Source organism: Balaenoptera physalus, assembly GCF_965194825.1.
Source record: "Balaenoptera physalus genome assembly, chromosome: 20".
Classification (NCBI taxonomy): Eukaryota; Metazoa; Chordata; class Mammalia; order Artiodactyla; family Balaenopteridae; genus Balaenoptera; species Balaenoptera physalus.
Genome location: NC_138901.1, coordinates 39,783,321 through 39,799,227, shown reverse-complemented (window position 1 = coordinate 39,799,227; position 15,907 = coordinate 39,783,321). Strand labels below are relative to the sequence as shown.

The window sequence follows — 15,907 nt, the reverse complement described above, 5'->3', positions numbered from 1 at the left end:
AACCCGTGTCCCCTGCATTAGCAGGCGGATTCTTAACCACTGCGCCACCAGGGAAGCCCTGAATTGCTAATTTTTTTATTCAGTTTTTTTTGTAAATGATACATTATTGTAAAAATAAGTTACAAACCATACTTTTCATTGTGTCTTTGTTACTATTTTGATAGTAATATGGTATGAATATGATTGTGAGCCCTATTTTGAGGAGTGTTTATTTTTTCTTGATTTATAATTTCCTTTTTTTTTTTTCCAGCTTTGTTGAGGTATAATTGACAGAATTGTAAGGTATTTAAAGTATAAAATGTGATAGTTTGATACACATATACATTGTGAAAGGATTCCCCCCATTGAGTTAACACATTTGTCACCTCAGTATTTACCTTTGAAATGTGTTTTAGAAAATGATCTCAAATTCCTGAGAGTATATGTATGTATATTTTCTCTCCAGTGCTCCACTCCAGCTACGAGAACTAGTAAACTGTCGTTGGGCAGAAGAAGTAACACAGCAGCTTGATACTCTTCAACTCTGCAGTCTCACCAAACATGAAGAAAATGAAAAGGACAAGTATGTCCTTAGTTTCTTTGTTCAGGTGTTTCATAGATTGTGCCACATAGTATTTTAATGACATTATTGAAAGTTTAAGCTTCGTAGGTGAACACTAAGACAATTTTCTTCTGGCATGGTGTGGGTGTCTCTATTTGGAAAAACCCTTCTAACTCTCACTTCTTTTATTAAAGCCTCTCATAAAAGATTAGAACTGCCACAATTTGCTAATTACTAATCTCTCTTCTTTGCTTCTTGATGCCTACTGGCCCCCCCCTTGGGTTTGCTAAAGGTGCCTATATATAAGCCATTGATTAATAATGGTTCTGATAAATTTCCTATATTGTAAAAGCTATATTCTATATTTGGTAGTATGGAAATCACGCTAAATGAGACAGTATCTAATATGCTGTTTCTTCATGCTTTATTAATTTCCTATTGGATATTCAGATTACTTATAAATGAGAAATATAAAATGTCGACCTATTTAGGTATTTTCTGTAAGCGCAGTGTGATTTATCAGTGAAAAGCTTTTTAAAATTGCAACAGTGTGTCCCCTTTATAGGCAAGAGAAACAATTTTTTAAATTGTGGCAAAAGAAACATAATATTTACTATCTTAACCATTTTTAAGTATACAGTTCAGTAGTGTTAAGTGTATGCACGTTGTTGTACAGCAAATCTCCAGAATTTTTTCATTTTGCAAATCTGAAGCTCTCAATTCATTAAACAATAATTTCCTATTTCCCAACATTTTACTTTCTGTTCCTATTTTCTCCCATTCCATAGATTGCCCTTTTTCTCTGTTTATTGTGTCCTTTAATGTACAGAAGTTGTTAATTTTGATATAGTCCAATTTATCTATTTTTACTTTTGTTGTGTGTGCTTTTGGTGTCATATCCAAGAAATCATTGCCAAATCCAGTATCATGAAGCTTTTCCCCTGTGTTTTCTTTTAAGAGTTTTATCATTTTAGGTCTTATGTTTAGGTCTTTGATCTATTTTAAGTTACTTTTTTAATATGGTATAAGTTAAAGGTATTTAACTTAAAGGTATTTAACTACTAGGGCTGCCATAACAGAATACCACAGGCTGGGTGGCTTAAACAACAAAATTTATTTTCTTATGGTTTCGGAGGCTGGTAGTCCAAGGTCAAGGTATTGTCAGGGTTGGTTTCTGGTGAGGCCTCTCTCCTTGACAAGGATATAGCTACTCCTCACTCCATCCTCACGTGGCCTTTTCTTTGTGAGTGCACACTCCTGCTGTCTCTTTCTCTTCTTGTAAGGACACCAGTCCTATTGGGTAGGCCTCCACCCCTGTGATTTCATTTAACCTTCATTACCTCCTTAAAGGCCCTAACTCCAAATACAATTACATTAGGGCTTCAACGTAGGAATTTGGGGGCACACAATTCAATTAATAACCATGTCAACTTTATTCTTTTGCTTGTGGTTATTCAGTTTAAGGGAGAACTTTTTAAAATTGAATTGTTCATTTCTAATGAGGATCTGGTATTGTGCAATTAATCACCTGTGTCTTGGTTATTGTTGACTTTGGTCACATGTAGAAAAAGTGTGCATGCATACATGCTCATGTAGGCATGGACACATAATCTGATTTGCACAAAATGTAGTAATAGGATAGAATTTATCGTCTATACAGTTTCTCAGAAATGATGTTATCTTTGTACTTTAAATAGAAACTAGTCTGCATTTTTCATGTGATTTTAAAGTCCTTATAGATGGATGAAAATAATACTTAAAAAAAAATTATCTCTACATGTAATTGTTCAGCTTAATTCACAGAAGCCATGGAGTACATTTTATATTTCCTGAGATATAGTCATTTAAAATTGACTGACCTGTTTGCCCAAACTTAGGAATTTGTTGCGGTAACTATGTTCCAGTTTTTAAATTTATTTAATTTATAACTGTACTTTTTTTTCATAATGTATAGATGTGAAAATCACCATGAAAAACTTAGTGTATTTTGCTGGACTTGTAAGAAGTGTATCTGCCATCAGTGTGCACTTTGGGGAGGAATGGTAAGCGGAACAAATTCAGCATATTATTTTTAATTAGAATGTAGAAAGCACTGAAATATTTGTTTGATTTAGATAGAAAGTAATATCATTTTACTCTGTTTATAGAATGAAAATTATATGTATCTGCTTTATAGCAGAAGGTATTGTACCTTCTCTTATTCCAGAGAAACTTCTTTTTTTTTTTCCATCTTTATTGGAGTAATTGCTTTACAATGGTGTGTTAGTTTCTGCTTTATAACGAAGTGAATCAGTTTTACATATGTCCCCATATCTCTTCCCTCTTGCATCTCCCTCCCTCCCACCCTCCCTATGGCACCCCTCTAGGTGGTCACAAAGCACCGAGCTGATCTCCCTGTGCTATGCGGCTGCTTCCCGCTAGCTATCTATTTTACGTTTGATAGTGTACATATGTCCATGCCACTCTCTCACTTTGTCACAGCTTACCCTTCCCCCTCCCCATATCCTCAAGTCCATTCTCTAGTAGGTCTGTGTCTTTATTCCCGTCTTACCCCTACGTTCTTCATGACCTTTTTTTTTTTTCTTTTGTTGGGGATTTTGATGTATGATGTGCATCCCTTACATAAATACTTTATTTTAATTGAAAACCTGTAAAATGTCTACTCATATCAGTTGATCTGATATCCTGGCTGTGATTTCCAATTTTAGTTTCTTTAAAATGGAACAAAAACTTTATAGACATTTGTGAAACAATATGAATGCAGACATCTAGTTCTTAGGATTTTTTTTTTTTTTTTAATCTTTCTTCCTCAAGTACCTTTCTAATTTATTCATTTGTGCTAGAGACTGGGGGTTCAGAGAGGAACATGGCAGATATCAAACAACTAAATCTGTACTTAATTACTGTTGTGATAAATATTAGGAATAATTATATAGTGCTGATGAGAGTGAATAACCACGGGACCCGACCCTGAGTTAAGCTCCAAAGGATTGAGTAGGAGTTAAGTGGGTGGAGAATTTGGACAGGGTGGATGAAAGAGAATTATTTTTGAATAAGGCGTTTCTTTTGCAAAGGGCTGTGGGAAGAGGTTTGAGGTCATGGAAGAAGGCTAGTACTGACCAAAAGAAGAGTGACAAATAAGGTTGTCAGGTGGTTTGGGCCATTATTAAGGATTTTGCTTCTTTCTAATGAGTGAAGACGTCTAGATAAGTAAACATTTTGCTAAAGTCCATTATCTAAAATCTTGAAGGATTTCCTATATGGGTGAAGCGATTTTAAGCAAACTCTGGGCTGTTTTAACAAAGTAAAGGCAGCCAAAAGATAAAATTCATTTAAAATTATTTACCAGTTTATTAGTATCCATTAGTATCCATGTTAAGGAAGGAATGTAAATGCAGATGAGATATATGAAAATGTTCAAAAACTACTCATTACTTTAAATAGCATGGTGGACATACCTTTAAACCTTTGGCGGAAATTTATGAGCAGCATGTTACTAAAGTGAATGAAGAGGTAGCCAAACTTCGTCGGCGTCTCATGGAACTGATCAGCTTAGTTCAAGAAGTGGTAAGACTACTACTGAAAGATCATTATCCCTTTTATAGTCTATAATATATATTTTTTATAATATAAATCAATCAGATGTTGAACTCAAGATTTGAAATTTTGATAAGATATATTTATAATTGTTCTCACCAACTTCAAACTAGCTGAGGAATTTGCATCCAAACCCCTTGTCTGTTCTGAAGTTGGAGCCAGAGAATTGCCTCCTCTTATGCAGAAATAGAGAATCAGTGAATGAGTTAAATAAGCCTGTTTGTTACGTAGTCAGTAATTGACTCCTAAACAGAATCAGTATTGACTTTTATAGTCATTAAGTCATTCATTCTTCGGGAGAGTTTCTGCTACCAGGGAATGAACTATTTCTGATGTCCTGAATTAAAACTGAAGAATTCAGAGTAATATTTAACACTACTCTTTAGATACTGTATGGGTCAAAGAGCTCTGGAGAGCTATTTACCATTTGTAATATTATTTCTATGGGAAAATGTAATAAGCATCAAACATTTAAGTACTAAATATACTTTTGGAATATATTTTGTTTAAAGTTACCAGAATGACTGTTATTCCTGAGGTTTGCAGACCATTCCTAACTCAAGATGTTGTCTTTATTTTACTCATGTAGGAATCAAGATCGAGATCATCATTTATAACATTCTTTATACAGAAAATAATGTTTTTGAGTTACATGTATGCTACACAAACTCTTTTTGGAATATAAACAAGTACGATGGCTTCTATTTGGCCTTCGTTTAGTTACCTTTTTTTGTATTTTCTCTTGACAGCTTTTTAATTTGGGCATTAGGGAGGTTGTTCTAGTTTGAGATTTTCACTGCTTGTGCTTATAATAGTAAGTATAGGAAAGATTGCTTTTTATTTTTGGTAGTATGCTATTAAAAAAACTATGTACTCTGCAATCTTTAAAAACCCTATTTTTTTCTTTCTTTGTTTGGTTCTGAAAAATATTTAAAACTTTGTAAATTGGAGTAGATGTGGTTTTTCAAATTTTTCATTTGTTTTAGAGTTTTGTGTGATGTGAACTGGCTTTAGTATAATTTTTTGGGTTTGAACAGTGGTTTCCTATATGATTGGGGCTTTGAGTATGTGTTTTGTATGTGTTACCTAGAACAGTTTTTTTTGTAATTACATATCTTTCTGTTTAACTGTTAAAATATTGTGTACTTTATTATGCTTTAATTGTTTAAGAATTTTTTTCTGAGTTTCAGGAATTCAGCTGACTTTAAGAATAATTGCAGTGATTGCATTAATGTCTATTTACTTCCATTTACAAAATTCTTCAATTAAAATTTTTTTTTATATAAATTTATTTTTGGCTGCATTGGGTCTTTGTTGCTGTGCATGGGCCGTCTCGAGTTGCGGCGAGCAGCTACTCTTCATTACGGTGTGCGGGCTTCTCATTGCAATGGCTTCTCTTGTTGCGGAGCACGGGCTCTAGGCGCGCGGGCTTCACTAGTTGTGGCACGCAGGCTCAGTAGTTGGGGCTCGCGGGCTCTAGAGCACAGGTTCAGTAGTTGTGGCGCACGGGCTTAGTTGCTCTGTGGCATGTGGGATCTTCCCGGACTAGGGATCAAACCCGTGTCCCCTGCATTGGCAGGCGGTTTCATAATCACTGCACCACCAGAGGAGTCCTAAAATTTTTTTACCTGTTTATCTTCTAGGAAAGAAATGTCGAAGCTGTAAGAAATGCAAAAGATGAGCGTGTTCGGGAAATTAGAAATGCAGTGGAGATGATGATTGCACGGTTAGACACACAGCTGAAGAATAAGCTTATAACACTGATGGGTGAGTTTTTCTATGCTGCTTGTGTACATGGTGCTTTGAACCTCCTTGAGGTTCAGTGGTTGGTGAGTTATCATAGGCTAGGAAGATTGCTTTAAAAAATAGAAGTTCTACCTGTTAATTGTTCCTCTGTATCAATTAACATTACATCAAATTGATATAACTTCTGCTAACTTCATGGGATATGCTTCCAGCTCTTCAGACTTTGTGATTTGCAAAGTAGGTGGTCTGATTTGGCAAGCGTGCCTATCTTTTTTTTGTTTTGTTTTGTTTTTGTGTCATGTAAAACAGTTTCTTTCTTCCTTCTCTATAGTAATAATTTCTGTAACAATAATTCCTTTATCCCTCTGTGTTTCCAACTTCTTTGAGACTGTTTTCCTCTCTGGACATTCTTTTTTACAGGTTCCTATTATGTTCAAAGCACATACCTCTTGCTGACATTTAATATAAACAAATGGCCCACTTACTACATTCTTTTTAGGCCGCATTTAAATTTGGGGGGAAGAATTATTTTAGAATAGTTGATTGATTAAAAATGTTAGTTTTCTATAGCTTTATATTCCTTTAGAAGAAGCAATAATGTTAATTTCATTACAAAGTATACTGTCACTGTATATTTCTTAGAAGTATTTAATAGACCTGCATTGTCCTTTGTCTGTAACTGTAGTTAGGGTTGGTTCTGAAATCCTCTTGTCAAAGCTACTATAATTAAAACTCTGGAAAAATTTTTTAGGGTAGCTGTAATGAAGAAGTTTTGCTTACTTGAGATTGATTCCTTGTTATTGAATATGTTCAATGAAATTTACTTTCATTCTTGAACCAGTAAGAAGCCTGAGTGTTGGTCTTCTGCTATTTTTTAAATAGGTCAGAAGACATCTCTGACACAAGAAACAGAACTGTTGGAATCCTTACTTCAGGAAGTAGAGCACCAGGTGATGAAATATTAAATGAAATGAGATAAAGTCTTTATCCTTTTTCTGTTCATGTACTTTAAAAGTTTTTTGGTTTTTTGTTTTTTGACAGATTATATGAGATCAAAAGATCTGGGGATCTGTGTGCTATACTAGGGATTCTTATGAAATAGGAATCAGCTGATTCAAGGTTTCTCCATCATGTATGGGAACTAGATAAAATAATACTAATTTTGTTTTTGCAAAAAACAATTATTTTTACTGGGAATAATAGCCAATAGGAATCTGTAAATCTTTAAAAGATTAAAATCTTCTGACATTGTGACTTAAGTGGTGACTTCGAGATAGAATATTATTGCCAATTACTTACACATAATGATTCTTAGGGTAAAATTAGCATTTTTATTTATTAAGGAAATTTTTATTACATACCAAATAGATAGCAGGCATTGCTTTAGGTGCTTTGGAACACAACAGCGGACACAATGGCAAAAAAATCCTCAAAGAGTTTATAATTTAGATTCAGGGTAGGTGGGGATAAAGTACATAGTGAATGAATAAATAAAATGTATAGTGTCACATAAATATTTGATAATTTTTTCTGTCTTGAATTTGGTTTTTGGAATTCTCGAATTCCTCTCTATGCCTGATACACAGCTGTCTCATGCAGTTGTTCTCTTAATTATCATCCTGGGGATCCCCTTCATTTCTTTCTTGGGTTGAATCCCATGTTTCCTGATTTCCATGGCTTCCATGCTCTTGATTTACACGTTTGTTTTGGTATCACACTTCCTCTGTGGCTTTCATGGAAAGGGTAATCAGAATAAATTTTTCGAGACTGCATGTCTGAAAATATTTTTATTCAATCTTTACATTTGGTTGATAGTTTGGCTGTTAGAGTTCAGTACATAAGTATTTAAATATTCTTGTTTTTCTCTTCAGTATGTTTTTTGACCGTGCTGCATGGCTTGCGGGATCTCAGTTCCCCATCCAGAGCCCTCGGTGGTGAAAGCTCGGAGTCCTAACCACTGGACTGCCAGGGAATTCCCCAGTATTCCCATTCTTAATTGTGCATGTTGTTCTCCTAGTCCAGAGATTTTATTTTATCCCTTCCAGAGAATAAACTAGCAGCCTTCTGCTGGAGTGATAGGACAAATTTAAACCAGCTATAAGTGGAGTAGGGGTGGGATCTGGGGATCTGTGCACTTTTTTTTTCTTTTAACAGCTTTATTGAAGGATAACTGACAAAAAATAAGCTGCATGTATTTAAAGTGTGTAATTTGATAAGGTTTGACAAATGTATACACCTGTGAAACCATCACCATAGTCAAAGTAGTGACTTTTTTCCTCCAGAATTTTTTGTGCCTCTTTATAAATTCTCCTTCTGCTTCTCCCAACACTTCCCTCTCTAGGCAACCCCCTATCTCCTTTCTGTCATTATAGATAATTTTGCCTTTTCTAGCATTTTATGTAATTGGAATCATACACATTATATACTTGTTTTATGTCTGACTTCTTTTACTTAGCAGAATTATTTTTAGTTCATTCATATATCAATAGTTGTTTCCTTTTTAATTGCTGAGTAGTATTCCATTGTATGTATATACCACAATTTGTTTTTCCATTCAACTGTTTATGGTCATTTGGTTTGCTTTCTGGTTTTGGGTTTTACAAATAAAGTGGCAGTGAGCATTCATTTACAAATCTATACATGGACATATATTTCCTTTTCTCTTGGGTCCTCCTAAGATAGAGTGGTAGATACATGATTAGGTTTTCAATAAATGCTGTCTGTTTTCCCAAAGAGATTGTACCATTTATATTTCCATCAGTAGTCTTTGAGAGTGCCAGTTCCTCCACATCCTTGCTAACACATGATATAGTCAATCTTTAATTTTAGCTGTTCTCATAAGAGTGTAATAATATTTCATTATGATTTTAATTTGCATTTGCCTTATACCTAATGATGCTAAGCATCCTTTCTTGAACTTATTTGCCATCCATATATCTTCTTTGTTGAGGTGTCTGTTCAGATCTTTTTCTTTGTTGTTGTTCAGATCTTTTGCCCATCATTTTATTGACTTGTTTGTTTTCTTACTGAGTTTTGAGAGTTCTTTATAAAAAAACTGGATAGAAGTCCTTTATTAGATAGGTACTTTGCAAAGATTTTCTTCAAGTCTATGGCTTGTCTTTTCATTCTCTTGAAAGTGTCTTTTAAAAGGAAGTTTTTAAATTTTGATGAAGTGTAAGTTATCAATTTGTTCTTTTGCTGTCATAGCTAAGAAATCTTTACCTAACCCAAGGTGACAAAGATTTTCTCCTGTGTTTTCTTCTAGAAGTTTTGTAGTGTTAGGTTTTATATTTAGGCATATGATCCATTTTGATCCTTTTTTTAAAAAATTTATTTATTTAGCTGCACCAGGTCTTAGTTGTGGTATTCAGGATCTTTTAGTTGTGGCATGAAGGATATAGTTCCCTGACCAGGGATCGAACCCAGGCTCCCTGCATTGGGAGTGCGGAGTCTTAACCACTGGACCACCAGGGAAGTCCCTGGTCCATTTTTGTATGTGAGGTATGGATCCAAGGTAGTCTTTTTGTTTTTGTTTTTTATATATGGCTATCTAGTTGTTCCAGCACCATTTGTTGAAGACTAGCCTTTCTTCACTGAATTGCCTTTGCATTTTTTTCAAAACTTAGTCCATAAACACATTGTCTATTGATTTATGTCACTACTGTACTGTTTTGATCATTGTTGCTTTATAATAAAAGGCAGTGTTAGCTCTCCAACTTTGCTCTTCCTTTTTTTAGAGTTGTTTTTTGTTATTCCAGATCCTTTGCATCTTCATATGAACTTTAGAATCAGCTTATTAATTTCTGCCAAAAAAAGTTTTGGGGTTTTGATTAGAATTACATTGTATCTATAGATAATTTAGGGAGATGTGACATTTTAGCAATACTGAGTCTTCATTTCATGAAGAAGACTTTATTTCAGCAGTATTTTGTAGCTTTCAAGGTACAAGTTTTTCACATCTTTTGTCAGATTTATTCAGTATTTCAGAATTTTTGATATTATAATAAAGGATGTTTTTTAAAAATTCCAATTTCTGACTTGTATCTATACAATTGATTTTTGTATATTGATCTTGTATCCTGCAATTTTGCTAAATTCATTTATTAGTTCTAGTGGCTATCTTGTAGATTCATTGGATTGCCTGCAGATAGTCATGTCATCTCTGAATAAAGACAGATTTCCTTCCTTCCTTCCTTCCTTCCTCCCTCCCTCCCTCCCTTCCTCCTTCCCTACCTCCCCCTTTCCCCCTTCCCCTCTTCCTCCCTTCCTTCCTCCTTTCCTTCCTTTCCTGTCTTTCTGTGTTTCTATTTATTTATTTATTTGGCTGCCGGGTCTTAGTTGCAGCACACGGGATCTTCAGTTGCAGCATGTGAACTCTTAGTTGCGGCATGTGGGGTTTAGTTCCCTGACCAGGGATTGAACCCGGGCTGCCTGCATTTGGAGCGCGGAGTCTTAGCCGGTGGACTACCATGGAAGTCCAAGACAGATTTTTTTCTGATCTGTCTGCCTTTTATTTCTTTTTTTTTTTTTTAATATATAAATTTATTTATTTATTTATATTTTATTTTTGGCTGTGTTGGGTCTTCGTTTCTGTGCGAGGGCTTTCTCCAGTTGCGGCGAGCGGGGGCCCCTCTTCATCGCGGTGCGCGGGCCTCTCACCGTCGCGACCTCTCCCGTTGCGGAGCACAGGCTCCAGACGCGCAGGCTCAGTAGTTGTGGCTCACGGGCTTAGTCGCTCTGCAGCATGTGGGATCTTCCCAGACCAGGGCTCGAACCCGTGTCCCCTGCATTGGCAGGCAGATTCTTAACCACTGCGCCACCAGGGAAGCCCTGCCTTTTATTTCTTGTTAGGTGTTACTGCCCAGAACTTCTCGTATAATGTTGATTTAAGTATGATGTTAGCTGTGGGTTTATTGTAGATGTCCTTCATCAGGTTTAGGAATTCGTTTCTATTCCGTTTGATGAGAGTTTTCATGAGGATTGAATGTTGGATTTTGTCAAATTGTTTTTCTGCATGTATTGAGATGATCATATGGTTTTTCTTTTTAGTTCTTAAAATAGATGAACATTTAAGAAAAATATTAAAGCAACTTTTATCCTGGGATAAAAACCCTAAGTTGATTGATGTATTGTCCTTTTAATATATTACTGGATTTGATTAACTAAAATTTTGTTTAAGATTTTTGCACTTCTGTGCATGAGGGATATTAGACTGTAGTTTTCTTTTCTCAAAGAATCGTTGTCTGGCTTTGTTATCAGAGTAATGCTGGCCTTAAAGAATGAGCTTTAAATTATGCCCTCTTCAGTATTTTGGAAGAAGTTGTGTAGAACTGATAATGTTTCTTCCTTAGATGTTTGATAGAATACACCAATGAAGCTATTAGGGCCTTGTATTCTTTGTGGAAAGAAAGAAGGAAAACAAAAAGTTATCAGTTTCTTTAATAGATACAGGGCAGTTCTTGGGACTTCCCTGGGAGTCCAGTTGTTAAGACTCTGTGCTTCTTCTGCAGGGGGCACAGGTTCATTCCCTGATCAGGGAACTAAGATCTTACATGCTGTGCAGTGCAACCAAAAAAAAAAAAAAAATTAGATATAGGGCAGTTCATATTGCCTACTACTTCTTCTTCTTCTTTTTTTAAATTAATTAATTAATTCATTTATTTTTGGCTGCATTGGGTCTTCGTTGCTGCATGCGGGCTTTCTCTAGTTGTGGCGAGCAGGGGCTACTCTTTGTTGTGGTGTGAGGGCTTCTCATTGTGGTGGCTTCTCTTGTTGCGGAGCAGGGGCTTTAGGCACACAGGCTTCAGTAGTTGTGGCTCTCGGGCTCTAGAGTCCAGGCTTAGTAATTGTGGCACAGGGGCTTAGTTGCTCCGCGGCATGTGGGATCTTCCTGGACCAGGGCTCGAACCTGTGTCCCCTGCATTGGCAGGCGGATTCTTAACCACTGTGCCACCAGGGAAGTCCAAGGACTGTTATATTCTCTTGATGAATTGTTTCCATTATCAGTGTGAAAGACCTTCTGTTTGCTTTGAAATCTAGTTTATTTGATGTCAAAAAGCCATTTTAGCTTTCTTTTAACTAGTATTACTATGTCATATGTTATTTTGTCATTTTATTTTTAATAAATTTTTTCCTAAATATTTAAAGTTTGTGTGTCTTGTAGGCAGCATACAATTGGCTCTAGTTTTTTTAATTCAGTCTGACAATCTTTGACTTTTAACTGGGATGTTTAGTGTGTTCACTTATAAGGTGAAGTTTGAGTCTAATATCTTGCTGTTTGTTCCACCTGCTCTTTGTTCCTTGTTTTTTTTTTGGTTATTTTTGGGTTGAGTATTTTTTTGGATTTTTGTGTATTGTCATTAGTGGATGACACTGACATCAGTAATAAAAATAAATGTAAATGGATTAAGTCGAAGTTTTAAAAATCCCATGATGAACTTCTTAAGATAGATCTAGAGAATGATGAGAAATTTAAAGTGAAAATATTACTAGTGATAAAAAGGGAACAGTCTACCTTAGGAAGATAGGACAGTTATGATTTTGTGTTCCAAAAACATAAATTCATAATATATAACGCAGATGCTGACAGAATTATAAGATTTTCATAAAATTACTATCTTTAGTGAGTGATTAAAAATAAATTATTTTATTTAAATCTGATAAACTAATAGTTCCAACTAACAGAAGATTGTAAGAATAGAAGATCTTTGAAAAAGAAAATTGAGAGCTTTATTTAAAAGGTATATGTGGAATTCTGAATCCCAAGCTGAAGAATATATATTCTTTTTAAGTCCACATGGAACAGTTTCAACATTTTGTCACATACTAAGGTATATAGAATTCTGAAGAAATTTAAGAAACTTATATAAACAACATGTTCTGTGACCACAGTATAATTAAGATAGACATCAAAAGCAAAAACACAGTTTAAAAATTTACATATATGTATATAAGTATGCATTTAAATATATGTTAAATATCTACATAGTTCTTGAGTGAAGGAGGACATTGCCATTGAAATGATAAATTATTAAAATAGTCAGATGTAGCTAAAGGATATTTAGAAGGAAACTTTTAGTCTAAAATACAGTTTAAGAAATTATGAATAAGTGAAAAAATACAGAAAAAGAACAATGGTATAGAAGCATAAAATGGAAGGAAATCACAGAGGTAGTGATGAAATAACAAAAGAGAGTGCCGTGAAATAGTTGAGAGGATCAACATACCCAGTATTGGATCTTTGAAGAAATTAATTTAATAGAAGATACTCTAACAAGGTTGATTAAGAAAAATGAAGAAAATGTCCAACAGTATATTGGGAAGAAAAATGGGGCATGACTACAAATATAGTAGAAATTTAAATAATAAAAATATTTTAAAAAGTAAGTATGGATATAGCATTTACTATATACCAGGCACTATTCTATGTGCTTTACAAAAATGAGCAACTTTATTCAGGTAGAATCTACATGAAGAAGATAATTTTCCAGGAAATTGTAATTACCGAAAATGACTTAAGAAAGAATATAATTTAAACTAAGAAACATTACGTAAATTATATTGGAAGTATATTGTTAAAAGACATCAAAAAACATCAGATCCAGACTAATGGAAAATTTTTACCAGATCTTTAAATATCTGTTATCTATCATAAGCACTTTTTTTTCCTTAAAGAATACAAAATGTACCAAAGCTAACATCTCAGTCTTTGATGTAATGGTAATAACCAGTCAGCATAAGAACACTATAAGAAAACGAAATTAATGTCCAATTCTATTACAAACATAAATACCGTAATCTTAAAATACTGACAAATCAAAATTAGTAGGATACTTACTAAAACAAAACAAGAAAGCAAGACTTGGTAGGGTTAATCAAAGGAATGAAAGGAATGTTTCATTATCCGAAAAATCTCTTGATTGTAACGCAAGAGATTAAAGGGCAAAACCACATGAACATATAAGTAGAAATGAATAGAATAATATTAATTTTTAAAATAACATTCAATTATATTTGATCCTCATTCATGGCCAAATTATTCAGCAAACTAAGAGTAAAAGGAACTACCTTAACTTTATTAAAGGTATCTATTTAAAAGTCTACCTTTGGAGGAAATAAGGTCAAGGAGGGATACACATAGTATGCATTCAATAAATATTTGAATGAAAGCTATAAATTTTGGTATTTATCATATGATACCAGTTATGTTATATTGTTATTCTTGGTGAGCTATAAGCAACTATCTTTTAAAAGACATAAACTCTGTTGTAGTGGGTTTTATGAATATCATTTGTATGGCACTTGATAGTGTATTAGTTTGCTAGGACTTCCGTAACAAAACACCACAGACTGAGAGGCTTAAACAACAGAAGTTTATTTTCTCAGTGTTCTGGAGGCTGGTGGTCCAAGATCAAAGTATTGGCAGTTTGGTTTTCCCTGAGACCTCTCTCTCCGGCTTGCAGATGGGTGCCTTATCGTTTTGTCCTCTGAAGGGCTTATCTCCAAATATAGTTACACTATGAGGTACTGGTGGTTGGGACTGGAACAAATGAGTTTGGGGTGGGGACACGATTCAGCCCATAGCAGTTTACAAAGCTGTCTCACGTACAGTTTCATGCTTGATCTAACAAACCAGCAAAGCAAACAGCGGTAGATATTATTCCAGTTTTACACATTAACAGACTCTGAGCCACATAATTGGTGTGTGGCAGGACTAGGACTTCAAACTGGTTGTCTTGAGTACAAAATCAGTAGTCTTTTAACTACCATGCTTATTTTGCTAAAGTTGGATTTCTCACTTTTTACCTTTGGTATAACTTAATGTTTCCTAGATTGACAGAGGTTAAGACTTTTTTCTGTGTGTTAGGTCGTTACATTTCTCTGTTCCCTGGAGTGCAATTTGAGAAATCCTTGTTTGAAGGTCATTGACTTTTAGGGGTTTGTTCATTTATATACATAATGGCTTCACTGTACCAGTCTAAAATACATTTGTAGTTGCTTAGAATTGGATTTATGCTAATATACAAGGAGAGAAAAATACATTAAAATCAAATACATTTACTCAATAACTTTACTGTTATAATGGAAATTAATAAACCTAGATTCTTAACTTTCAAACCCACTTTGAAAGAAGCTGTTGTGTTGGCCAAAAAGTGCCTTCGGTTTTTAAGTAAAAATAAAAGACACATTTTTCATTTTCACCTAGAACTTTATTGAACAACATATTCACCCTATTGTTCCACTACCTTCTGCCATTTTTCAGACAACTTCATAATTCCGTCTTCTGAAAACTTTTTATCTTTTTGAGCAAAGAACTGTTCCAGGTACCTTTTACAGTTTTCCAGGGAGTTGAAATTTTTTCCATTACAAGAATTTTGTAAAGACCTAAATACATGGACATATGAAGGTGCAGTGTCTGTTGAATACAGCAGATGAATCAGAACGTCCCAGCCAAGCTGTAACAGTTTTTGTCTGGTCATCAAAGAAACACGCGGACTTGCGTTATCCTGATGGAAGATTATGCATTTTCTGTTGACGCTTTTTGTCGAGTGCTGCTTTCAGTTGGTCTAATTGGGAGCAGTACTTGTTGGAATTAATTGTTTGGTTTTCCGGAAGGAGCTCATAATAGAGGACTCCCTGCCAGTCCCACCATATACACCTCACCTTCTTTGGATGAAGACCGGTCTTTGGTGTGGTTGGTGGTGGTTCATTTTGCTTGCCCCGTGATCTGTTCTGTTCCACATTATTGTGCAGTATCCACTTTTCATCGCCTGTCATAATTTGTTTTAAAAACGGAATGTTTTCATTACGTTTAAGTAGAGAATCGCATGCGGAAATACGGTCAAGAAGGTTTTTTTCACTTATGTGGAACCCAAACATCAAAGCAATGAACATAACCAAGCTGCTGCAAAGGATTTTCAACACTTGATTTGGATATTTTGAGTATGTCGGCTATCTCCCGCATGGTATAACGTCGATTGTTCTCAATTAATGTCTCGATTTGACTGCTATCAACTTCAACTC

The 15,907-nt window shown here is 34.8% G+C and overlaps 1 protein-coding gene and 1 pseudogene across 17 annotated transcripts in view; one reads left to right on the top strand and one right to left on the bottom strand.

The window, feature by feature from the left end:
• LOC309649739 (synaptosomal-associated protein 23 pseudogene) overlaps window positions 1–15,907 on the bottom strand; it is a 424,755-nt pseudogene that overhangs the window by 113,696 nt on the left and 295,152 nt on the right. The gene's annotated exons all lie outside the window — the stretch shown is intronic.
• The window catches only part of TRIM37 (tripartite motif containing 37), a 282,148-nt gene that overhangs the window by 13,391 nt on the left and 252,850 nt on the right, over window positions 1–15,907 (top strand). For 15 of the 16 annotated variants that reach the window (XR_014257253.1, XM_082439948.1, XM_082439952.1 and 12 more), the window contains exons 4-8: window positions 446–562; window positions 2,496–2,583; window positions 3,986–4,108; window positions 5,782–5,905; window positions 6,767–6,834. Coding sequence is in view for 15 of the 16 variants with exons in the window: in XM_082439948.1 (XP_082296074.1) it covers window positions 446–562; window positions 2,496–2,583; window positions 3,986–4,108; window positions 5,782–5,905; window positions 6,767–6,834 (520 nt within the window). In the remaining variant the exon portion in view is untranslated. The remainder of the gene's footprint in view (window positions 1–445; window positions 563–2,495; window positions 2,584–3,985; window positions 4,109–5,781; window positions 5,906–6,766; window positions 6,835–15,907) is intronic. The other variant, XM_082439942.1, reaches the window with a different exon arrangement.